Below are 25,410 nucleotides of genomic sequence, written 5' to 3'. Positions count from 1 at the left end.
TTAAATTAACAATTTATGTTGGGTCCTCTTTATGGCAAATAAGATGCTTCAGATTATCAGCCCAACACAGGTTCTTGAACTTGATGATGAAATCACCAACAAAGCAACAACTCTGCTAGCACTGCTAACATTTGCTCTATGAGAACTGGAAACCATACTAACCACTTTAAATAATGTAAGCCTCACGGTAACCTTATAAGTTAGGTACTACTAACATTTCCATTTGAGAGTCAGGGACCAGGGGCTTAGAGAGGTTAAGTTACTTGGCCAAAGTCACATCAGCTAGGAAAGCTTGAGAGTCAAAAGTCATAAGTTTTGTTTTGAATTTTAGTTCTAAATAGATTGGGGAGATAGTAAAAATAATAACGTTTAGGTCTATTTAGATCTAGGATATAACATAGCAAATTGTGAACCACTGTAATGAGCCAAGAAATTGAAAACTTCACTGTAAAATCTTCAAAGTCTGTGTATAGTTGTGGTCTTTTTATTCCCTCACACTGAATATTGTCACCTGGAGAATTGGACACAAACAGAAAATACCGTGAAACACACTGTGTATTCATCAGCATGTCTCTGGATTGCTATACTAAAAAGCCATGCTCCTTCTCCAGATAGAGTTTTACTTCCCCCAAAATACAATGATTATACATATATATAACCCTAAACATGCCTAAGCTTAATACTTATTTCAGGAGAAATAAATTGGGCATCCTCACAAATAAATTGGAACAATTTATTTCAAAATCATTCTATGGCAGCCCTGTCCAACAGAACATTCTTCAGTGAAGACAGTGTTCTTACGTAACTGCCTTGTCCAGTATAGTAGCCTCTAGCCACATGTGGCTACTGACCACTTGAAATATGGCTATGGAAACTCAGGAACAATGGAATTTTACATTTTATTTAGTTAGTTTAAATTTAAATAGCCAAACATGGTTATTGTATTAGTATAATTCTAGACTACGTTAATTATAACAGATATCATAAAATTCTAAATATACCTGTTCCTCATTTTATCCTGGGTCAGCGGAGTGAGGAATAAGGTAGAAAAGGGAAGAGATGGTCAAGTCCAAATGTAAAATCATTTTCCATGTTTATCTGTCCCAAATTCAAGCTGAGTTTTGTTGACAAAATTTGGGAAGGTTGAAGATTTGGCAGGCTTGCCTGTCCCCTTGCCTGCATGAACGTGTCAGCACCTCATTAATCTTGTGTTTAAACTGTGAAGGCCCTTTTCCCTCCCAGTATAGGCTTATTTTTAAAGGATTTTTTAGTGCTCCCTTTGCATCTCAGCATTATATATATATATATACACTATATATATTTATAAATATATATGTATTTACAAGTTGCTCTGTGGATTAATTTTAACTATATATCATTTCAAATTGGAATGAGAGAAATTATTTTGGGGTAAGGAAGTTAAAATGTACAGTGTTATGAGTTTTTGAAGAACATATAAGGTGTTTATTTTCTAGAAATTTAAAGGCATGAGAATTCTCGGTATCAACTTTCTCCAATTATAATTGGTCTTTCAGTGAAATTATCCTATCACACATGTGGCCTTGGTAATCCCTCTCTTACCAAGAAAAGAAAGACATCTGGGGTGTAGTTTTCTTTCCTAACCGTTTTCAGTTTTTGTTCAATGTAGGAATTAGATGACAGTGTCTTTAAATGATACTGAATATTTTAAGCCTGTAGCAGTCTGACTTACAGGTGCATGTTGGATTGTCATTGCTCTTTTTTTTAAAGACAGACTTCTAGAATAACCACTTTCTGTATTTCCTGACACTGGAAACAGATACCGTTTGTCATTCCTTTTATAGTTTCTTCAGCTAACGACTCCAGTGACCACTCAGTTGTGGTCTTGTAGTAAATCAAAATTTCTTTGAAAGACCCAGCTTTGTTACATAATTGTAAATGTCCCACGAAGTCATCTCCTGAACTAAAAAGAAAAATGAATTTCTGTTGCTTTAAATAATATAGACTCTGCCACCACTCATAGTACTTTTCGAAAATAAAAGAACAGAGAACTTTCTTCTCCTCTCCCTCTTAGTCTTTCTCCTTCTCTTCCTTCTGAATTACCCTATAATTGATGGGGCACACACAGAGCCTCAAGCCGTCACATCTGGTTGGTCAATCATGAAGAAAGAGAAAACCCACTTTGCACACTGCTGCTTAGAACTGACTGTGTCCTTCCATGAATGACTTGCCCTGGCTGGAATTTTGGATTTCACAATGACTAAGGAGAACACCCTGAGTCCCTGAATGGACTCTCTTAATTGTTTACTTTGCATTTTAGCAAAATAGAAGTGAAAAATAAAATCAGGTGAGTGTCCGAGTCCTGCTTGGGGTTGGATCTTGATGAGGACTCTGAGGGAGAATGGAGGGGACCCCACAGGAGCCCCCACCCCCAGCAGTCATCTCTGGAAGACCCCAGAGTGGGACCCCATTTCCTGGGTCTGAGAAAGTCTAGACCCTCTTGGTGTGGGGGTAAAGAGCCTCGAGTCTGCAGAAGGGAGGGCCCAGAAAGAAAACAGAAAAATTGTGTTGCCATCTTGGAGGCAAAGGGGCAGAGAATCTGCTGTGTTTGACCAGGATGCTTTGAGATCAAAGAGGTGGAGACAGTGGAACTTTTAGGTGTGGCATCCATTGGTGGGGGTCTACAGGGTTGGGAGTGGGGTTGCTTTTCCAGGCAGGGCTTACAGTTCACAGGCCCAGCATTTTCCCCTCTGCCCAACTCAGGTGATGAAATCGGATCATTCATTGCCCAAGACTCTAGAAGGCAGGGTCCCCTTTCCCCAACTTGGAGAAAAGGCTTCTCAGAAGCTGGGGCCTCAGTATGTGCCAATCCTTGTAAAGCGTTTCACCTCTTGAGGGGCTAATGCCTCTCAAAACCAAGAACAATTAAAGCGCGAGTCTTCCCAAGCAGCTGGGGAATTGAGCAAAAATAAATCAGAAATCCTCAGCCTTGGCTCTGGAGGTTCGCCTCATTATGAGAGCAGATCTATTAGCCCTCTTGCCATTGTCTTTCATTTCTCAAGTGAGGTGATTCTAATTAAATTAATCTGCATGTCAATCTATCGGTGATCAATCAAAGAGCCTGAGGTCCCCCCTATGCTGCAGGGTGCTTGCGGCTGACAGGGGCTGATAATGGAGGAAGAAATAAACTGTCGAGCAAAGTTAATTAGTCAACATAATAGGTGGATTAAACGGGAGCTGGCTGATTGCTGTTTCCCATGTCAAAGCATGAGGCGGGCGCTGAAGCTGCAATTACAGACAATTATTATATTTGGTTGTAAGAGGTCGCATGAATAAACATATCTCTGTGGGTTTCAGTTTTAATCCTCTTCCCCATTTAATATAAGGAGAAGTGTAGGTCATTTCTTCTCATTGTTTTAGTCAAAGTTCTCTGAGAAAACACCTTTGCCTGGGTCCCTTCTGGCAAACTCCAATCAGTTTATGGGACCGCCAGGGTATCTGACTGACTGTACCTTGGGCCAAGGCTTCTTCTTTTTGTCCTTGAAACACAGCTCGAAGACTCTTAATTAGCAAGGATTTTTGGGTAGTGGTGGTGACGATGGTGAGGGGGGCTTTGGTCTGATGTCTGCTTAACTAAATGAATGTGGGTAGAAAAAAGTACAAGAAACCCCAAAAAGACACCCAGGAGAGAAAACTGCATCCCAGCTCTCACTGAAACCTCTCTTTTTCATTTCTCTCTCCTCTTAACCCTGACACAGTGGTGGGGGGGAAATATTTTAAAGATTCAAAAGATTTTTATTTGCATGATCAACTGTGATATCTGCTTCAGTGTCTAAACTGAAGGGTAATTTAGGTGAAACACAACCACCCTTGTGTAAAAAAAATATGCTAATAAAGATCCTCTTGTTAAAATTATGGTTAACAGTGTACCTTCTGCTGTATAACTATAAACTGTGCAATTTTACTTAAAACTGCATCAAAAGCGTTCCATGCCAGAGACCCACTCATCAATAGCTCCTCTTGTTAGACTTGTACTGCATAAGCACCAGTTATTATGTGAAATAGCTATGCAATTTTCTGCAGCTCCCAGCTGTTATTTATTTAACTTGAGTTTATTACCCTCCGTGCTTTTATATTAAAATGTTCATTCATTTCTCTCTTCTGTCTCCAGGTCGTGGTGTCTACGACAGTCAATGTGGATGGCCATGTCCTGGCAGTCTCTGATAATATGTTTGTCCATAATAACTCAAAGCACGGGCGGAGGGCTCGGAGGCTTGACCCCTCGGAAGGTACGCCCTCTTATCTGGAACATGGTAGGCGAATCATTTTCATTGGTTGTCATTGCTACTTTAACTGTGCATTTATTTGGCTTCTTTCTTCCAACTCCACCATCTTTTCTACCCCTTTTCAAATTTCAAATGTCCTGTTGAACAGTATTGATGCTGAATATTTCAATACAGGAAGATATCTTGGAGGCCCAGACTTTCTTGTTACACAGGTCCCTACCCTGGAAATGGCTGACATTTCTTTCCTTATGGTGGAAAGACAGAGGGAGATTGGACAACTGCTTTATTTTAAACTGCCACTTGATTTTAAAAATAATGAAAGGCCAAAGCAGGGCAACAAAAATCCTGATTTTGAGTTTTTTGAGATTTCGAGTATTTTGAGTTTGTGGTTTCCTGGTTGTATAATGAACTTCACTTTCTTTACAGTCCTACTGGTATATGTCTGTGACCATACATTTAACTTCATTTGGAGATAAGGTTCCAAAGTTTTGGTTGGATGTGTTTCTTTTTGCATATAAATTCCAAACTAAATGTCCCTTCCGTGCCCTGTGCGTGCCTTACCCCTCATCACCACATGATGCAGCCTGCTTTATGTAGGCAGATTTTGGTGGGAAGAGGTCATACTTGTCTTCGTTTTATGGCTAGTTAGTTGTACCTTTGAGAGGACTAGAGGAAACCAGACAAAAATTTGAACCAAAGAAAGTGAATGCCACTCAAAGGAACAATAGGCTGGACTGAGCATATGTCCAAATGTTTCTGTGCTACCTGTATCTATCTATCTATCTATATATAGTGTATCCATCTGTCCATCATCCATCCATTCATCAACCCATCTATCCATCCATCATCATCCATCCTCTATCTATCCATTCCATTCATCCTTTACTTATCCATCCATTTTTCATCCATCCATCATCAATCCATCCATCCACCCAAAAAGCTGTGACTGAGTTTCAACTGGATACCAGTCACTGTGCTAGGTTTTCTCCAATCTCCTCAAATTAAACTCTTCACTTGTTTTCCCCATTTCACTTTCAGTTTGCTAGGTCATCAGAATTCTTTTGAAAACACTACCACACAAAGTACCACCTGATTGCCTGATTTTTTGATGGACCAGGAACTGTCCATGATATAGTTCATAGGGTAGGAAACTCCTTTCTCTGCTGGCATCTCAATTTAATAAACACACTACTGTCATCATTTTTGCCTGATTTTTTTGTTTGTGCCTAAGGAATACACAATCTGTACTTTTTATTAATTAGCCAGATGGAACACTCTTAGAAGGGATTCTATACCACATCCAGTTTTACAGTCTTTTTAAAGTAAACCATCATCTTTCAAAAGCTGCTTCTTTATGGTTTCATTAGTGCTGAGATGGATGGATATTAGTTTTTGCAGGAGGCCATTTGAAACACCTGCTCATGATTACATTCCTAGCTCCATTTCTGTACTTAAAGTTATTCGGATCCTCACTTTATAGTAATATTGCCATTTTTATACCCTTGGAGTCACTTCAGACATTGTATGATTAGAGAGATTGAGGTGAAAGGAAGAAGGAAAAAATAGGTAAATACTCAATGGACACAATTTGGACAACACTGGCTTAAAAGCTAAAATCTTGTTTCCAACTCTGATCGTTAGTTACTGTCCTGTCTGGGAACTGACTTGACTGTCAGTTTGGTATCTGACAGTCATGGGTTCATAGTTCTAAAATGTGCTCTGTGTGCAGACCACACCCAGGTTCCCATTCCTGCCCTTGGGAAGCTGGTGGGAGAGCACGTGTCACCTTGCAAATCATCCCTCCACCAAAAACCCCCAACACAAACCAGCGAAAAACAAACTCACTAGCCAGGACACCTCTAGGGCTTGGAGGTCAGGAACATTGTGTTACATCATGGCATGGAAGAGAAAGAGCCTTGATACCTAAACCAGTTCTGAGCTTCACTTCTAGCCTTTGTGTGACCTTGGACAAGTCAGCTTACCTTTGAGGATCCTTAGTTTCCTTCTTGGCAAAGTGAAGGTGATGATCTTTGGGAGGTAAAAAAAAAAAAATGTGTGCCTTGGGTGGGGGCAGGTCACATACAGAGGGGAAGTTGGCTGGGTGGAGACTGCAGAAGAAGGGCAAGTTCATGCTCTGCTGACCCAAGCCCCGGGCAGTTGTCATCAAGGGCAGGGAGAGCCCAGGTGGGCCAGATGTTCCAGTCTGACCAGAAGTAAAACTCTCTCAATTTATAATTGTTGGTAACAAATTACAGGTGTTTTAGCCCCTGAAGGGAGGACAGGCGAAGAAAGCCACTTAGGTAGAAGACAGCCAGAGGCTCACAGTTTGAGATTTCTGGATCAAAATATCTGTAAGCTGCCTTCCAGCTCAAACATTCTCCCTTCTAGGTGGACATATTAATATTTCAGTTGGGCTAGTGTTTGTATTCTGAGTTTTAAAGACAACATTTTATTCCTCTGCTGCAGGTGACCAGTCCACAAATGACCATATTCTTCTTAGCATATTACTCAAGAAATAATGACATTTCACTGTTTATTCATGGTTAACGATCACTGCGACCTGAGTGTGTCCTGTCTCCTTCAGCTAGGGGGCCTCCCTCTCACCAAAACCTGACTTCATTTCTACCCAGAAGAATAAAAAGGCAGACACCTTGAGGTTCTCAGTAATGACAGTAACATGGAAATCTGCTTCTCTGCAGAATGAATCAACCAACCACACATAACCACCCACTCATTTAGACACTTCAAGCTGACACATAAATATCTACTCAGCAGAGAGTGACTATGGGCTTCTTCATGATGCTGTGTGGGAGTGGACTTTGATGCTAATTCACGTTGACTTGAGGGTATAGTAATACTTTATCTTGCTATTAAACAATCCTATTTGAAACTGACTCACAGAGCCATACCCCGTGTCAGCCCCTCCCTCTCACACCCCCGCCTCACAGAGCTGCCCCACAGTGAGACTGCATGCGCTGTTTTTACCTCCTAGGTGACTTGCAGGAGCCTTGTTTCCCCTCATTCTGGGCTCCCTACCATCTCATTTACAGGTAGCCTGAATTATTTCGAGCTATTCTGCACATCTCTTTTTATATCCTGCTTGCCAGGTGGTTGGAAGAAAATTCTCTTTCGTGGCTCACCTTTCTGCATATAAGAGAAATAGAGACCACACTTTACAGTCATGTCATCTTCCCTGTGTGACCCACAGACTCACAAACCTCCGTGCTCAAATAACTGTCCCTGTATTTCAAGTAAGAGAGCTGACAAAGGCAAATTTATTTCAGACTCCTGTGTGGTCCAGAGAGGGTGAATCCTGGCATGCTGTAGCTCATGGTAATTGCGCTCCCTCCTATTTTTTCCCTTCATTCATAAATACTGAGATTTTCTTTGGCTGGATATTTATGAGAGAATTTAGGCCAGTGAGGTTTTCTCTTTAAGCAGTAGTGTTAGGGAAGATGTATAGTTGTGGAGAGAGGCAGCCTCAGAACCTAACTGCTCTCAGGATTCTGATTTTTGAAAAAGTGTAGACTTGGGGTCAAAGACCCTGAGTTGACCGCAGAGAGGGTAATGCACAGCCCTGGCTTCTGTGCCCTTCTTATCTCCCCATCACTTGGGCAAATTCCTGGGGACTGTGTGTTAGCGATCTTCGAAGGGCTTGCGGAGTGTATTATCATTGTTCTGAGATTTCAGGTTGTGTTTATTTGAATGTAAGGCCACACGTGGCATCAGTTTCTCTCTCTTTTTCCCCGTTGCCAAAAGCAGTGCCCTCACAAAGCTGTAGTGTGGGGACCCTGCCAGCTTGCATGCGCTAACACTTTATTATCTAATGATCTAATATGCAACAAGGCAAAGTGCCGGTGCTCATCATTCTGACATAGAATGCCGGGAGAAGTGACTAAATTACTTTATGTACCATTAGCGCTAGCAGCCATGGTGAACTCACCGGCAGCATTTATGCAAATGGCTATGAATACACTACTGGCTTTGTCAGGGAGCCGGCTGACAAGCACTTTAAATGCTCATTTTTTTAAAGGGGACATTTTTTTTTTTCTTTTTGGCGTGCATGTGTTTTTTCTCCCTCCCTCTGCTCTCTCCCCTTTCTGTATTACTGGGTAACTTGCCTCCTCCAGGGTCCTTGGGGAAATCTGAGGGGGTTAAGAGCTCATCTGTCATCCTTCCTGGAAGTGCAGTTAAGGCCTTGGTGAGATGTTCTTGAGATTAAGAGTTTTTTTTAAAAATTGTTATAAATTTGTACAAACCTTGATATTTACTTTAAAAATCAGTAGGACTATATTAATCAAGAGCTTTTGGAAGATGAACATTTTACTGTTCTTGAGTTCTGACCTGAGGACTTAATTTTTTGGCTCAAACACAAATGTTTAATGACACTTCTGGCTTTTTTAAATGGAAGGCGATTGAAAGTTAGTTTTGTGGGCATCGGATACAAAAGAATTCAATCTCCCTTCACAGTAATTACAAAGATTGAAATGTGAAGTATAATGATGCCAGGATCCCAGAATAAAACAGAAGTGGGATTTGGTCAAACTAAAAATCCTTTGTAGAATAAAGATTGAGTGGTGTTAGACTCCCTGGGCTATCTCCTTGCTGTAAGTAAAGTGGTGGAGAAAGAGAATCCGATTTTCCCAGCTACCAGTCAGTTCTGACTTTTCCATTGTAGTGGCCCCTTCCAGCTGCCCTTGACAATATGGTGTTATTCTTGCTCTTTAGCATTTGACCTTCTTTAATCCTTTTGCTCCAGACAGAAGTAGTTTTTTGCTTCTGTTGGTTGCCCCTGGGTATCCAGCCCCATTGACTTGCAGCTGCACTTAAATGTGTTGTTTTCTGGATGTGTGGAGAAAGATGGTTTAGGCTTGGGAGATCACTCCAAATTGAGAGGCAGTATGGAGCTTCCGAAGACACCAAGGGCCCTCTTCCCCCTCTGTGTAATGAGGCCCTCAGAAGTGGCCAGTAAGTGTCTGTTGGACCTAGAGGGAGGAGGATGGGCTGTCTGACTGGAGAGCTGGATTCTAGTCCTATTGCTGCCATTAACTAGCTGTGTGACCCTGGGAAAAGGTCCCTTTGCTTCTCTGACCTCAGTTGTGTATGTTTTCTCAGGGCTGGCTGGGGCCATCTCTAGACCTTTCCACGTGTACTATTTTCTTTTCTTTTTTAATTGAAGGAAAGTTGCTTTACAATGTTGTGTTGATTTTTGCTGTACACCAACCCAAATCAGTCATAATTACGTGTATATATGTCCTCACCCTCCTGAAACTCCCTCCCCGCCCCCGTCTCACCTTTTTTGGTCATCACAGAGCACCAGGCTTGTCTCCCTGTGTTATATAGCAATTTCTCACTAGTTATCTATTTTACACATGATGGTGTATATATGTCAATGCTACTTTCTCAATTCATCCCACCCTCTCCTTCCCCCATTGTGTCCACAAGTCCGTTCTCTACATCCGTGTCTCCATTTCTTTGCAGCAAATAGGTTCATCAGTACCATTTTTCTAGGTTTCATGTGCATCACATGCACTATTTTCTGATGCTCTGGACTGAAGCCATTGACACGTACCTTCACTCAGCTGGTACCTCCTGAGGTGCCTGTGGAGAAACAGAGAACTCCAGTGACTTTTCTAACATTGCCCTTTCTTAGTTGTCAGTAAGGTTGACCTCAGATCATTCCTTCCTCCATTCCTTCATACTAAGCCTCCAACCACATGCCAGACAGGGAGCTAGCTTCAGGAGCACAGGCAGATAGAGTTGCTGTCTTCATAGAATGTCTGATGTAAATAGAGAAGGAAGGTGCTCAACACAGTTTACAACTGTGCATCGTTACGTTAGACTTGTGCATCAAAGGGGAGCCATGAAAGCAGAGAGGAGGAGTGAAGTGTCAAGAAAGCCTTCTTTGAGGAAATCTCACTTATGCCAGAACCAGGAGATGAGTAAGCTTTCATCTGACAGGGGGCGGAAACAAATATCCAGGCAGATGGAAGAGCATGTGCAAAGGCTGTTTTGCCTAATTGAGTCCCAGGAACCAGAAGCAGCCTGCAATGGCTCCTGTTGCTCTGGCCACAGGAAGTGGCAGGAGATGAGTTTGGGGAAGCTGCTGAGGGTCAGATCCCGCAGGCCTTTGTGGATGCCCAGGCCGTGGTCAGTGACGGTTGTGAGATGATATGGGAGAGCCAGGCAGGGCTTTAAGAGCTCAGTGTCAATTATGCAGACTCCTAGTATGTCATAAAAGCCTGGGGCAAGATTGCTCTGAGTGACTTAAAACCTTGCCCTTCCCTCCTAGCTTTTGGGAGCTCATTAGGGAGTTGACTGTACCTTGGAGCTGTACCCCTCATCACTTCTCATTCTGTTAATAGTGCATGTCTTCAAAATAGGAAGAAAGTCCCAAATTTGGAGAGTTCTTTCTCCAGATGGTTTTGGCTTATCGAATTTCTTTTTTCGTAAATAGCTTAGCAAGAGTTTACTTTCTGAACTTGTAGAAACTTGCCTTTCTAAGGCCTTTAGAATGAAGGGCTGCCGTGCTTTTGGATGTATGAAATGTATATTATCTAACCGCAACCAAAGAAAACTAGATGATTGAAAAATAAACAAAGAGAAACATACTGTCCCAAGTCCCTTGCTCCCCTCCCTCCATGGTCAGTGACTAGACACACATCTCATCCTGAGTGAAGAGTCACTGAAGTACAGATGGTCATCTAAAACAGCCCTTCATATTCCAAAGAAGAAAACTTAGACCTGGAGAGGGCATTAACCAGCTTACGCTCACATGACTAGTTTCCATCAAAATCCATTTAAAGCTGCACTTGCCCGTGGTATGCTGACCAGTAAGTATGGATTTCAGGGGTTGCTCTGATGTCAGAGGATGTAGGGTCCACCCCAATGCCGTTCTAGTTCTGGCTGGCTTAGACTTGCAGGAATCTCTGGGATTCCAAGGTCACGAGAAGAACATCTATGAAATCTCACCAACTTCCTGACAGAAACGCAATGCACCTTCAGAACACAAGGGCAGAGGATGAATGACTCCGAGCTTTACACTCAGACAGTGGCCCTTTATGGGACTGGTTGTGGTGCAGAACTCCAGCCAGGCCCATTTTAGTGAAGGGTCTAGTTTAGCAGAAAAATATGGGCATCAGCTCTTGTTACCGAGGGTGGCATGTCACGTATCAATTGTTTTTTTCCTGCTTGAAAAGCAAGACAGATGCAAGAACAGAATGTTAGGGTTAAGAATATCCAGATGAGTTGTAGAGGACAGAGACCCCAGATTTTTAAGCATCACATCAGGTCTTTTTCTTTGAGCAGCACAGAAGGTGTCTTTTTGTCTTCCCTTGCAATAGAAAGGACCCGGCAAGAAGTCAAGATAATGAACAGGGATGTAAGTGAAGACTGATTTTCAAAGTCTCCCTTGAGTAATCCATAAAGCAAGTAACCCCAGAAATCCTAACACTGGAGACTTGGGAGCCAGCAAGTGCTCAGCGTCAGGCAGATTAAAGAGTTCATAAGCCACAGGGCACTGCTAAGCAGGTGATCTACTTTGTCTTTATTTGAATATGACACCACCAGCCAGCATTGCTGACAAAGGAGAAATAGTGCTCAGACTTTGCCATCCTGCTTAATAGGGACCAGGCAAGGTGATAGTATGTATTCTTTTTCTTCTTAATTATTGCTCTTGTTATTTTTGGACTATTATCAGCTAACATTTATGGAGCATTTGCTAATCATTTTAATTATATCATCTCATCAAATCCTTCAACAAGCCTGATAAGCTGTAACAGTTACTTTCCTCAGTTTACAGATGGGAAAACTGGGGTTTAGAGAGGTCACCAACTTACCCGAGGCCACAGTCAGAGTTGAAACTGGGACTCAAGCCTGGTCTACATAATCACAGAGCTCTGCATATCCGTGGGGCTAACAATCATGACACAAATACTCACTGAGCCCTTACTATACTGGGCACATAATACTGTGGGCAACCCATTGTAAAGATGAGGAAAGTGAGTCTAAAGAGAGGTTAAGTAACTTGCCCAGAGTTACACAGCAAGGATGTCTAAATCTAGGATTCAAACCCAGAAAGCTTGACTTCAGAGTTGATACTTTGTTTTATTTCCTTCTTTTTAAAAAACTCATTTATTTGGCTGTGCTGGGTCTTGGTTGTGGCATGTGAACTCTTAGTCCAGACATGTGGAATCTAGTTCCCTGACCAGGGGTTGAACCTGCGCCCCTGCCTTGGGAGTGCAGTGTCTTAGCCACTGGACTACCAGGGAAGTCCCTTAGTGTCTATCCTTTCAATTACTTCCTCTATACATCATGCTAATATTCTTTCTATTTCTTGTCCTACTGTTCTTATTTTTTTCTCAATACAAGTAAGGCAGTTATACTTGCTTGTTGTGCTTTCAAATAGACCTTTGAAAAGTTAATCCAGACATATCTTTTCTTATTTTTAATGGGCATATTACATATGTTTACCTTAGAGTTTTCCTTCAATAGCCTATTTTTTCTCATGGCTATAGTCAAATCAAGAAAACGATTCTTTTCTTTGCTGACATATAAGTTTTTCATGGGGCTGGTAAGAGAGGCTGGTAATATTTTATTTATTTGCAAGGATGGTCTAACTCATCTCTGTAGAACTCATTTGCTGACCATATGGACTGCCTGGCATGTATACAAGGTAGAAAAAAAGGAGACCATGAGAAAAGTGTGAAATTTTGAGTTATAAGACTGGTAGGATACTAAGAATCTCCTTGTTGGGGTACTGCAGAGTTACTGAGCCTCACCCCACAAGGAACAGTTTTCTTATATAAATGTCTTGACAAACCTGTCAACTGTGGGAAACTTCCCACAGTTTATTTGGTGTTTTGTGTGACCTAGTAAATGAGTGAACCACACCTAGCTTATTTTAATAAGCACATAGTGTCAGGGGAGGGGATGGGAGGAGGGGGCAGAATGGTGCTTTCAGCCGATAACTTGGACCGAAACGGCAGAACATTTTAAGCCTATTTTTTTTTAATTCGGTTACAAAAGCATCATAATTCCAATTGTGTTTATCTGCATAATTGATTGTCTCAAACCAAGGGCCTCTTCCTAATTACTTTCTGCTTACTTGAGGATATCAGAGGAGTCACGTAATATGAATATGCAAATAAGAACTTCTGTGTACTGGTCATAAATCTTATTAAGATAAGATATTAGGGGCACTGATCAGGATGGGTTTGAAACATCTTTTTGTTTGAAGCTTTTCATTCATACATGTAGGAATAAATGAGAACAGAGCGCTATGTGACTTCCACTATGTACTTTGATTTTGGGGTCTCAATTTCCTCATCTGTTAGTTGGGGACAGGGGGCTTGCTGAGCCCTTTAAGCCCTGATGATTTGTCATTTGAACCCAGCTGATCTATTGAGCTGTGATACACTCACTGCTTTCGTGAGTGGCCACCAAAATACCAAGGTGATGGTCATGCCGCAGAAAAGGCCTGACGCCACTTCCCTTCACCTCGGGCATTTCTGCAGGAGGTTGACAGAGGGTCCCAGGACTCCTGAAAAGGCCACAGTGTGCCGTACGCAGACGCTTGTGCCTCAGGTAGCTCTCACCTGGCGTTCTCTCTGACTTCCTTCAGCTGAGATGGTGTAACATTGACTTCACTGGATGGTTAGCCGTGAGATTTTGGGCTAGTTTCCCATGCAGTATGTGTGTCATTTTAGGTGGTGGGGGAAAATAATAAAAAAAAAAAAAGTTAAAAAAATAGTAATGTCTATTTAGATATTATGTATAAAATAGATAACTAATGAGAACCTACTTTCTTGCATAGGGAACTTGACTCAGTGCGCTGTGGTGACCACATGGAAAGGAAATCTAAAAAAGAGGGGAGATATGTATGTATATATATAGCTGATTCACTTTGCTGTGCAGAAGATACTAACTAACACAACATTGTAAAGCAGCTATACTCCCAACAAAAATTAAAAAAAAAAACACTCTCAAAAAAAAGTTATGTCGATCTTAATGCATAAGGGAAAGAAAAACAGAAAACAAACAAAAAAACCTCACCATAAACAAAGCATTCCCAAGTTGTGACCTACAGCTGCTGTTGCTTAGGGCAAGACTAAATTTAAAGAAAAAAGTAAGTCAATGTAAACAAAAATAGCAGCTATAATCTTAATTAAGTCATAAAGTAAGTGATAGGAGATGGAGCAAAATCAGGACTGAAGTTTGGGAAACACTGTTTTGGAGGGCTTAGGGGGTTGAGAGAAGTAATAATTCTTTCATGTCACCAGGAAACAGCATAGGACCCTGGGAAACACTTCTTTTTTTTTAATGAGTCGTATATTGTCTTTTTAATAGAAAACCTTTTTAGTTCAGTTTACCATGAGAATAGACTTAATGTCCTCATAGGGTTTTGAAAATCAAAATGTCTCCCAAGCTGTTAACTCTGTTTTTATTTTTAAACAAGTAGTGCCTGCATGTCAGAGAGCAAGAAATTAGTGCGGAAAGGAGGATTTGAGTCCAGGGAGAGCGTCAGCCAGGGTCCACCCAGGCAGCGCATTATGATAATATATACGGAACCAGCCGGACACTGAGCAAAGCTGACATTGTGTTGTCAGGGGCAGAATCGCCCATCAATTTCGAAGATAGGATTTGAGTTCAAATGACAGAAAGAGCAGCAACTGTGTTGAAACTGATGCATGGGGGAGGGGTGGGGCAGGCAGGAACCAGCCAGGCCTAAAGACAGGAAGTGCTGGTACCTCCGGAAGGGGGTGGCTCTGTTTTCTCATCTGGCTGCTACCCTTCCTTCTAACCTTAACATCTGTCAGCAAGATCCACCTGGGCCCTTGCATGATTAGAGCCCAGGGCAGGAGGAGCTTAATGGTGCTAATTTTAACCCCGGTGAGAATGGAGTGCCTGCTGCTCCAAGGGGGGACCGATCAGCTTAGGAAACCTGACTCCACAGAGCCTCAGCTTAATCCAGTGAGGAAGCGCAGTGTGGGTGTCTTGGCGGTTAATAACCATTGGAAAATGTCTCAACTCTTTTTCAGCTACTCTGTTTAGCACCTTAATATCTTAACTGATGATGATTCTTTAGTATGTTTGCTTATTCCATCAGGTATCTACTTACATTTATTTATTGACTGCCTGCTCTATTAGACCATAGAGATGCAGAGGTGAACAAGGCAGGCACCGTTGTTGACATTGTGAGGTATATGGTCATGTAAGTGTGCCTGTTTATGTGTCTATATAAAGCAAATAATTGCACATGAAATTACTTAAGTTGAAATGATGGTCAGCAATATGAGGAGGAACACAGACTGCTAAGGGAGCTTTAAACACGAGAACACAGCCAAATCTGAAGAATCAACGACACTTAAAATTAAAAATAAGGAGTAGCATTTGTCAAGCAAGGAGGAAAGAGCAGTTTAGGCAGAGGAGAAAGCGTGTCCAAAGTTTCACATGGGAACAAAATATTAGAAGCTTGGGGGGAGCTAATCAGAAAAGTGCCTTAGGTCTGAGATCCATTTTTGAGAAAATAAGTTTGGAAATTTTCCATAGATTGCTTCCTCTTTGACCTGGAGAAGTGGATCCAGTATATTTTTGTGATCACAGGCTAACGGAATTCTTTGCCCAGTAAAATGCTAGCTTTCAGGCCAGTGTTTCGAGTGATGGTGGTTTTGCTGTTTTGTTAGCAGCCTTTGAGCATTTACTACCTATCGGGTTTAATACTGAGCACATTATATCATCTCTTTTAATGCTCTTAACCACCATAGGAGGGCACTACTATTATTCTTTCCACTTAGAAAATGAGGAATGCTGAAGCCATCTTTCAAAAATTTATTTTCAGCCAAAAAGAAAAAAAGAGTGGGTGTTTTGTGCCCGCAGCACTTGGACCTCCAAGCAGCTGACGCAGGTGGCCATCACTACTGTTCTTTCCCTCTCTTTAGTCATTGCTGATTCTCTTGCATTGGACTTCAGAGGTGGAGAGAAATTCTCCTGCCATTTGATCATGTAATATAATTCCTGCTTCAATTGAAGCAAATTGACGACGTTACTCAAAGGCAAATTGAAAAGCCAGATCTGTGCTAAATCCCCAGGGTACGTTAGTTGGCATGTGCAGTGATATATGGGAAGGTGCTTTTCTGGGTTAAGATAAAAAATCCTGGTATCACGTCACGCTATCGGGCACCCCATCTCAACCTCTGTGTGCCAGCCCTGCAACTTGAAATACTCAGTGGACAAAAATGAAACTTTATAGAAATTAGGTGATCATCATCCTTATCAGATGAATACGATGCCATTTTGAGTCTAGTGTCCTCAGAAAATAAGAGATTTATCTGGAGAGGAGCATGAGAAGTGTACGGCATGTATTGTAGGACTTTCCTGCCAGCCTGCCTTGGGCAAGTTGGCTGGGAGATGACCTAGTAATTAAAATCCTGCTTAAACGTATGCTGCTGGTCAGTCATAACGGAGGCATCGACATGGGAAACCAGACAGTAACCAGAGGAGGAAAAGAAAAGTGAAACACAAAAGTAACACCTTCGAGCCCACAGGCCGCAGAAATAGAACTGAATTGGCCGAATACTTACCTGACCACTAAGCATGAAAGCGGAACCCAAGTATTAATATATTTTTATCCCAATCTATGAATTTAATATTTTATGTGTGAACATATGCTCCTGGGTGGCTGGTTTATTTTATTGACAGTTGCAATCAGCAGGACACCTATTGTTCAAACCCATGTTCTTCCCCACATAGTTCTGGGGGCGATGTGTAGCCGGAGAATATGGGGAACAGAGACAGGGACAGTGTCAAGCTTGTGGCTTCTTCTCAACACATCACTTTCTTTCATCCAATTGGGGCAGAGCAATATACAGATGTCAAAAGGCCTAGAAATAGCAGTAGACTCTGGCTGTTACTGAGAAGGATGATTAAAATTAATGTGGTTAGTACAAATTGAGAACTTCTTTTCATTCTTTATGATTCTTTGGCTACTTCTCTTTTGAGCACAGTAGTGAGGGCACGTACTGAACACCTAACAGGTTGGAGGCAGATGCTTTAGGCTCTGTTGTGTGTGGGGCTGTGGGTGAGGGAATGTGCCCCAGCATTTCTTTTGTCATTTCTTAGTAGAGCGGGAAAGCAGAGTTTGGGTTATTCTTTGTTAAAGTCTCCTGGCTGAATCACCAAACCAGCTGTGTTCTTCCAGTAACAATTTTATGCAACAGATCTATAAAGTCAAACCTCAGATTCCTGTACCTTTCAACTTTGGCAGGATCCTAGAAACTCTCCTTGGTTTGGTTAGCTAATGCCTGTGGAATCCAATCCTTGTTGCTCCAAAAAAAAGTTGGAGAAAATGTTATTAAGGTACCGTTTTAGGGTAACCTATGTAATCTGTAAACTTTTATCATTTTCTTTGTGTATGCAAAATTCTATAATGAGCACCATTGAAATGGATAATGTCCAGGTTGAAAATGAAAGTTAAGGGGAACTGTGCTACACTTTAAAAATACAAGCTCTTGTGGTGCCATCACTTATACGCGATGTTTGGACTCTGTGTGTTTAGCAGCCCAACTTACAACAATAGAAAATCTTCTCAGTCTCGAAGTCTGGCAGTATTTCCAGTGTTCCTATGTTTAAGTTGGCACCTGTGGTATTATATTAGGATGCCATTTTTTGAACTTGGAAACAGAAGAAGGTAAAGAGAAATTTTACTATAATTCATATGTGGAGCTGAGTCTTAAGGGGAAAATAACTTTACTTGGAAATAGAGTAGTAATATTCTGTAAAGTTAATAAATACCCACCCTCTGTCTTGGGAATAAGGAATTTCACAACTAAGATTTTATGGGACTTAGGCTATGTTTACATGATTGAAGTGAGTATTTTAGCCAAACTGAGCAGAAATTTCAGATATACCCCAAATTGAAGGGTGGTTTGGGTGTTTTAAATATCTGTCTTTATCGACCAATGTGGATTCTCAAAGTCTCAAGTTCAAATGAGTTCCCAAGCTTCAGTTACCTAATTTGTAAAGTGGAATTTAAAATAACATCTCCTTTCCCACCACTTGGGATTGATATTAAGAATAATTGAGATAATATATGGGCTACCCCTTGAAAAGATAACACTACTAGTTAATTGTCAAGTATTGGTTAAGTACAGAGTACTGACCCATCCAGTTTATGAATGAATGAGGTCCCTGCCTTCAATGGATGTGTTGATAGTTGGGTTGATTTGCATACATACATACATGCCTGGTTGTACACACACCTCCGTATGTGTATAGAGATAAAAGTTCAAGAAAAATGTGCAGTAAGTGACAAATGAATGGGAAAGACATGAAGGAGTTCACTGAAGGGGTAAGTGTTTGTAGAGTGGGATAGAAACAACTTCCCACAAAAGACCAGTCTTTTGGCAAAATACTGTTTGGGTGGAAGTGAGTGGTGTAACCTCCTAGTAAAGAAATGGTGGAAAGGAGCAAAGCATTTTTGGAGACAGTGAATTTGGAGAGCCTGCCATCATCTCTTTTTTCTTCTTCCTGCCTTCCTTCTCCCTTCATTCTGTCTCACTGTGCTGAGCTCTGTACACTTTAGCTCATTTAAACCTCACAAGGTGAGTGCTCCTGGATTATCTGCAAGTAGAGTGGTAGGTTTAAGAAAAGTAAGTTGCCCAGGCTGGTAAGTGAAGAAGTTGGCGTGTGAGCTGAGGCATCCTGAATTCCAGAGCCAGTGATCCACATGCTGCTGAGCACTCCCTCTAGTTTGGGAGAAGTGGGGATGAGGTTGGGAGGGGAGAATCATCTAGGCTCATAAGGGTAGACTTGATCTGTAGGGATCCCCAGTCACTAAGGGGAAGCACAGAAAGGCTCTGAGTAGGGCAGTATCTTTTGAAAGTGGGCATCAGAAGAAGGTTAATTTGGGATTTGGTATGTAGACAGGACTTACCACCTAATTAATAATCTGGTAGTAGAAATGAATCACTAGCAGGCTAATGTATTTGCTCTTTGCAGCCCAGATAGAACAACCCAGACCCCAAAGAGTAATTTTTGAGGAAGCCGGGTCAGTCCAACATGGAGTTCAAATGGAAGTGGAGTTCCCACTCTCCTTTGCTCTTCTGTCTGGATAAGTTTGATGATACACATCCCAGTGCTTGTGATGTCATGGATCATCACCACGGAAACATCTGTGCTATAACAAACACTGGAGTGCAGCATCCCTGAATGTGTCAGGGAGGAGAGGAAACTGGCTCAAAATGATAAGGTTCTCAATAATAAAAGTTCACTGAAATATGTTAGCAGTAGTAGCCTTGGTCATGGAGAAAAAGGTAAGCAGTACTATTCTGAAAAGCACAAAGCAAGAGTTGTGCAGTGCTAAAGGTTGGACAAGGTTGATTTTGAGATGCTGTTCACATTCAAAACATGGTTTCCTTAAATAGTCACTATCTTTGCTGTCTTGCATGATGATGGTAGAAATCCTTCAGGAGCACAGAGCTTGTTTCCCAAACTGCTTATAGAAAATCTTTTGCACAGCATAGCGGGGATGGTTGGCGACTTCTGTTTTGTTCTGGGAGAGAGCTTGAACAAACAGAGACAGAACTGACAGTGGTTGTGGCTGGTGTTTATTGTTTGATGAATTGGTGGCAGTGTTAGACATGCAGTTTCATAAATTAATGACTAAAAGATGATTGGCCCTCCAAGGATTCATAGATGTTGCACACCGACAGATCAGATCATGGTTGAATCCAGCTTGAAGTCATATTTAGATTTGGTTTGCATGGTGCTTTAAGAAATTATGTATATGTTGCCTTACAATTAAAAATGGAGATGTTTTACATGAAAATCTGGATGTGCCCATCCTCTTAATATTCAGAAGAGGTGGTCGTGCGAGTAGTGTTGCCACACTCTCAGATGGCAATGATTAGGTTAAACTGAGAAGTTATGTCCCTTTTTGGTAAGGGAGGTACTCTATAGTTGCCCACACTCCCCACCTCTCCCACTGTGTTGCCCCTAGCCCATTTTATTTATTTCCTTTCCTGTCTGGCCCTGTGAACATTTGCTTTTGTGATCACTGTTGGAAGGATTAGAGATTAATTGTTCCTAGCACAATTCGTGGCATACGGAGGACACCCCATAAATGATTAGCTCTGATTATTCCCTGTCAATGACTGGCCCATTACTTATACTTGAACTATGGATTAGCACAGTCCCATAGAACTTCCTGTGATGGTGGAAATGTTCTATTTCTGTACTGTCCTCTGTAATAATCACTAGTCACATGGAACTGTTGGCCAGTGTGGCTGATTTGACAGAGAAAATAATTTTTATTTAATTTTCATTAATTAAAAATTAAATTTCAGTAGCCACTTATGACCAGTGGCTACCATACTTGGCAAAACAGATTTAAGTAACAGGATCGAACATCTGGTGCAGTGTCCTTGTTTAGGATAAAGTGTAGAGAATAGACACTGGGGCTGTATATGTGTGTGTGTGTGTTTATTTTATAAGAGATTACTTATAGTGGATTTCATCAGTTAGGACCACCTATTGGGATCACCCCTTATCACCTGACTGGAATTATTGTCAATTTAAGGAACCCAACCCATACGTTCTATATGTTTTATGTATGTTTATGTCAATAAGTGTAAGTCTACTTAAGCTTGAATGGGAAGTTTTGCTGCTTTCTGCCCCTTGACTGTTCAGTTAAGGGTACTGTGTAAATATAATAACTAGATGTATGTATGGAAAAGCCTAAATTTTTGATGAGCTGCTTGCTGTTGCCATTTGTGATGGCGCAGAGCCAGAAACTAGGGTTACCAAGGGGACTGTGGATAACCACTGGAGCCCCGCTAGACTGCTGGAGGGATCCTGTCTTCTTAGGCCTGGGGTTCCACAGGCTGCTGGCTCTCGTGTTCCATCACAAGCGTAAATACATCACATCTAATGACCACATGGCCATAAACCAGACACAAAATAGGATTCCAAAAGATCCTTCTTTCATGCAACTTATTTATTCATTTGCATCTTGGTTTGCTTCACTGAGCCCAGCAGTCACAGGCCTCCCCTGTCCTTTGTCACAGTGTTGGAAACCCCCAAGCCACCCACCAGGCTCTGGCCCATTGGCAACTTACTGGTCTCTGTCTTGCAACTTGCCTGGAACCAACTTTTCCAGCTGAGAAACGAGTAACTTCACTGCTTTAACTGCTTCTAGGGATAGAGGCACAGGAGGGCAAAACAAACATCAACCTGTTGCACTGAAGATGAAGCTGAGTTATAACCTCCACCCTGAGAAAGCCTCCATAAAAACATAGAAAACCTAATGAACATGATAGAGACAGCTGTTATAGATAATTTTATCAAATATCGACTAATACTTGAAAGGGAGAAAAAGAACAAAACATACACGAATATAGTCTCCTTGGATCATTTATCCAGTCGGAATTATATGTCATCTCTTCTTATAGTCGGATCTAGAGAGAGGACACAGGTCTTCCTTTTCTATCTTTATGTGCAAATGTCAATGTAAACCCCTACTAGAATAGTGAATGGAGTAAGTCCTAGAATTCAATGGGAGGAGAAAAGCCCTCTTAACAAAGAACGTGGATTCTCCACACTTTTAAATTCCTTCTTAGGAAAATTCTTTACAAAAATGTTTACTAGAAAAAGACCAAGCTGATATCGACTGAAATTAACTAGTGAAATGTTAAATTATCTGCACGCATCTCTGCTTTGAATGCTGAATTTAGTCTGACTCCCAGACACAAGGAGGATAAAAATTCATATTCAGATAAGGAAAGGCAAACCTTGGAGAACAGATGGAGCAGAGTTCAGTATAAAGGTTTAATCCTATCAGGCTGATTCCTGTATGACCATCTGGGTAATCCGGCACACACATTCAAGGCCTGTTAAAAATACGGCTCTAGCCAAGATTAGCGTCACAGATTTTCCACTAGACTTGCTCATATTTGACTTTATGATTTTCCAGACCCAGAGAGATTGCTTGCAAATAAAGACTTGAGGATTCCATGAAGAAGCAGTGACATTTTTTTTTTTTTAACCTGAAAATTGTTTCCTCTTTTCACAATATTGGGTGTCCATTTTTGGAAAGTTATTTTCATTTCCCTTTCCTCCAAGACTTTCATATCTAGAACTTCTTATAGTAGGATAATAAGGAGAATTAGGCTAAAAATAATTTTGTGCATGAAAGTTCTCCTTGTCAGTAAGAAAAGAGTTATTTACTTACTGTATAATCAGAGGCAAGTGAATTTACTATTGTTGCAACAAATATCACAGTTGGATCCATGAATTATTTATTTTGAGGGTTCTCTCACCCTCCATGATTATTTTTCTCTGTTGCAAAGGGGTTGCTGACAATCATAGAACAACAACAGCAAAAAGAAAAACTGATGGCATTATTTGCTACGAGCTCCTCTAGGGTTAATATTTTGTACATTTTAATTTTGGATTTGGCAGATCAAACTTGAGGTGGGAAGCAATATATTCTTATCTCTTTGAGTTATTAAATTCTGAGCTTCCAAAGTGTTTTTAACAAACAATTTTTGCATATTATGAAACAGTGCTGTGTTGTGTGTCATTAAATCAAAAAGCCTTCAGCAAGTCTTTCAAGGGCAATTTAGAAGTTACAGGTACATCAAAATGTCAAGATTTTTCACTGCTCAATTTTTAAATAACCCTGTGTAGTGAACCTGCACAGAGCTCTGGATCACAAAGACAAACTCAGAAATCCAAAAGTGCTTGTCCTGGAATGTCCAGACTACAATTGTTCCACCAGGATTTCTGTCCTTCCCTTGCTCAGATCTGTGCCCACTGATTGTTGAGCAATTTTTTTAAGTCAGAATAGAATAAGAAATCTGCAAAACAAACAGGAAGTAGATATAATTTGGGCTTGCTTTGTATTTACATATGGCATAGTTTGGAACTTAGCTCTTCCTCTAAGTTTAGATACCCCTAAATGACCCGCCAGGTTAGGGCTGTGCCTTGATACAGATGGATATTGGATCTACGTTTCCATCTAGTGACTATGAATCTTTCCTTTACTTGTTTTCTGAGAGAGCCATTAATGTTGTCAAAGCAAAGGGCTTTCTTGCCGAAAGAAGTCGCTTTGGAATGAAGAATGAAAAACACTTGAAGTACTTGATCTCCTCATTTAATATTTAATAGATTTAATTGCATCTGGTGTTGAGAAATATCTATACCAGAGGTTACATTTCTCTTCAAAATGACAAACATACCATCACACACAAGTACACACGGTGGAGGGTGGGAGAGACAGAAGGAGGGAGGCTCTTTTGTATATATAGTATATGATTCTTTGCCAAGTAATATCTAGATATGCTAGTGGATAGGGCAGTAAATGCAGACCAATAACAAAACAAAACCAAATAAAAACCCCTAATAAACAATAAAATGCTTAAATGCATAAAGCAATTGCTAAAGAAAATAAAAGAAGGCAGAAATAAATTTGGTTACTCAAGTTAATAAGTGTTACAAAGAATCTTCCATCTTGAGTGAGAGAACTGTCAAATGTGTATATCTATTTATTAGTTGACTAGGAGTCTGTGGTGAGGTTATGAAAGTGAAGTTTGTACCCTCTGGTGCTAGGGTTCAGGTCAGGCATTGTAACTGCTACTGGTGTCTAAGGCTTCCACTTGGAGAGGGGGTGAACCTCGAATAGATTTGCTTCCTGAATGTGGTGAAAATTCACGGGGCCAGGCTTTCCATTCCGGCCAAACCCTCCACTTGCCTTCCTCCCTGGCTTACAGCTACCGGTTGTCAGGATCAAAGAATGCAGGTGCTGCTGCTGCTGAGCTGTGAGCCGTCAGGAAAGTCACCATTTCACCTAAAAAAAAAAAAAGGAAAATCCAGCAAAACAATAGTCCGATTAAACAGGAAGGGCAGATGATCTGTTCATTGAGTCCAAGTGGCGGTACCTTGTGTCCCCATCTCTGGAACAGTCTTGCACCCAAGCATAACCTCACCAAAATCAAGTAAATACAAGAGAGAAAAAGGCCTGAGATTTTATGAGGTCACAAGTGTCCCGCAGAAATGAGCTGAGCTCATGGGTTTCGCAACATTTTCTGCCAAGTCTCAAGAATTTGGGATAATATTAAAGTTAATTCCTCATTTCTGAAAAGATTGCCATTAATATTCATTCCAGGCAAATGAGAACCTTAGGAATAAACATTCTGGTTTGTAAGTACTGATGCCAAATCCACCTCCTCAGTAAACTTAGCTATGTTAGCAAGTCACTGGGTTGAAAGTTCCTAGGAAAGTTTTATTATACGTTATATGATCTGTGATGGTGAGACTATGATGTCTTCTAGTAAATAAACTCTGGTTAGTGGGGAACTGATGATGACAGTAACTAATATATTAGCAACTAGAATCCTATGTGCCTGGAACATAGTAAAACAGCAAAACCCAAGCAGGCACTTGCTGCATTTCGCCAGGAATCTGTGAGGTGGTATCACTGCTGCTTAGAGTGGATGACTTAGGGTAAGTGACTGCTTCAAGGTCACACTGAGTGGTAAATGTGGAATTTGAACAGCTGGAGCTCTGGCCCATTTTCAGATGCTATAATACCCTGAATGTTAAAATCAACTTAACGTAATTGCATCTTTCTGTCTTTACTCAGAGGCCATTAAGGGCTGGTGCCAGCATCTTCACCTGCATTGTAAGCATCGGTATCTGCTCTGTAGAAATATTCATCAGTAGTAGGGAGTTCTAGATAACAGGATAGAATGCTGGAAAAAGAGGGCTTCCATTTTTGAATATACCATACACAAAGGAAATAGAAAATAGCCACTGAAATTTTATTTTGAGATTTAAATGAGTTTAGAACTTTTCTGGATTTGCACTTTTTACCAACTGAGTGTTTGCCTGTGGTATTTAAATACAGGGATGGAGAAAAGAACCAAACAACACATCTCTAATGAGACTTCATTATAATGGGACATCAGCTGTCACAAAAGCCTCATTTTAGGGAGAAGCGATGGTAAATGCTACACCCAGGTCATCTATTCGGCTACCCCAAACAAGAGAGGTATTGATCACGGTACAAAGAGATTTCAGAGGCAAAAGTAAGAGCAGCCCCAGGCCCCTGTTGATAGCTGCACACACCACTAATTCACCTCAATGGGCA

The 25,410-nt window shown here is 41.1% G+C and overlaps 1 protein-coding gene across 7 annotated transcripts in view; it reads left to right on the top strand.

Annotated features, from left to right (window-relative positions):
* Nucleotides 1-25,410, top strand: part of EBF1 (EBF transcription factor 1) — a 402,958-nt gene that overhangs the window by 265,750 nt on the left and 111,798 nt on the right. For 4 of the 7 annotated variants that reach the window (XM_043913421.1, XM_043913420.1, XM_043913425.1 and 1 more), the window contains exon 8: nt 4,151-4,292. In XM_043913421.1, coding sequence (XP_043769356.1) covers nt 4,151-4,292 — 142 coding nt within the window. The remainder of the gene's footprint in view (nt 1-4,150; nt 4,293-25,410) is intronic. The other 3 variants (XM_043913423.1, XM_043913422.1, XM_043913426.1) reach the window with 1 other exon arrangement.

Source organism: Cervus elaphus, chromosome 9 (assembly GCF_910594005.1).
Source record: "Cervus elaphus chromosome 9, mCerEla1.1, whole genome shotgun sequence".
Classification (NCBI taxonomy): domain Eukaryota; kingdom Metazoa; phylum Chordata; class Mammalia; order Artiodactyla; family Cervidae; genus Cervus; species Cervus elaphus.
Note: the sequence above shows the minus strand (reverse complement) of the source record. Positions and strands in the feature narration are given on the sequence as shown.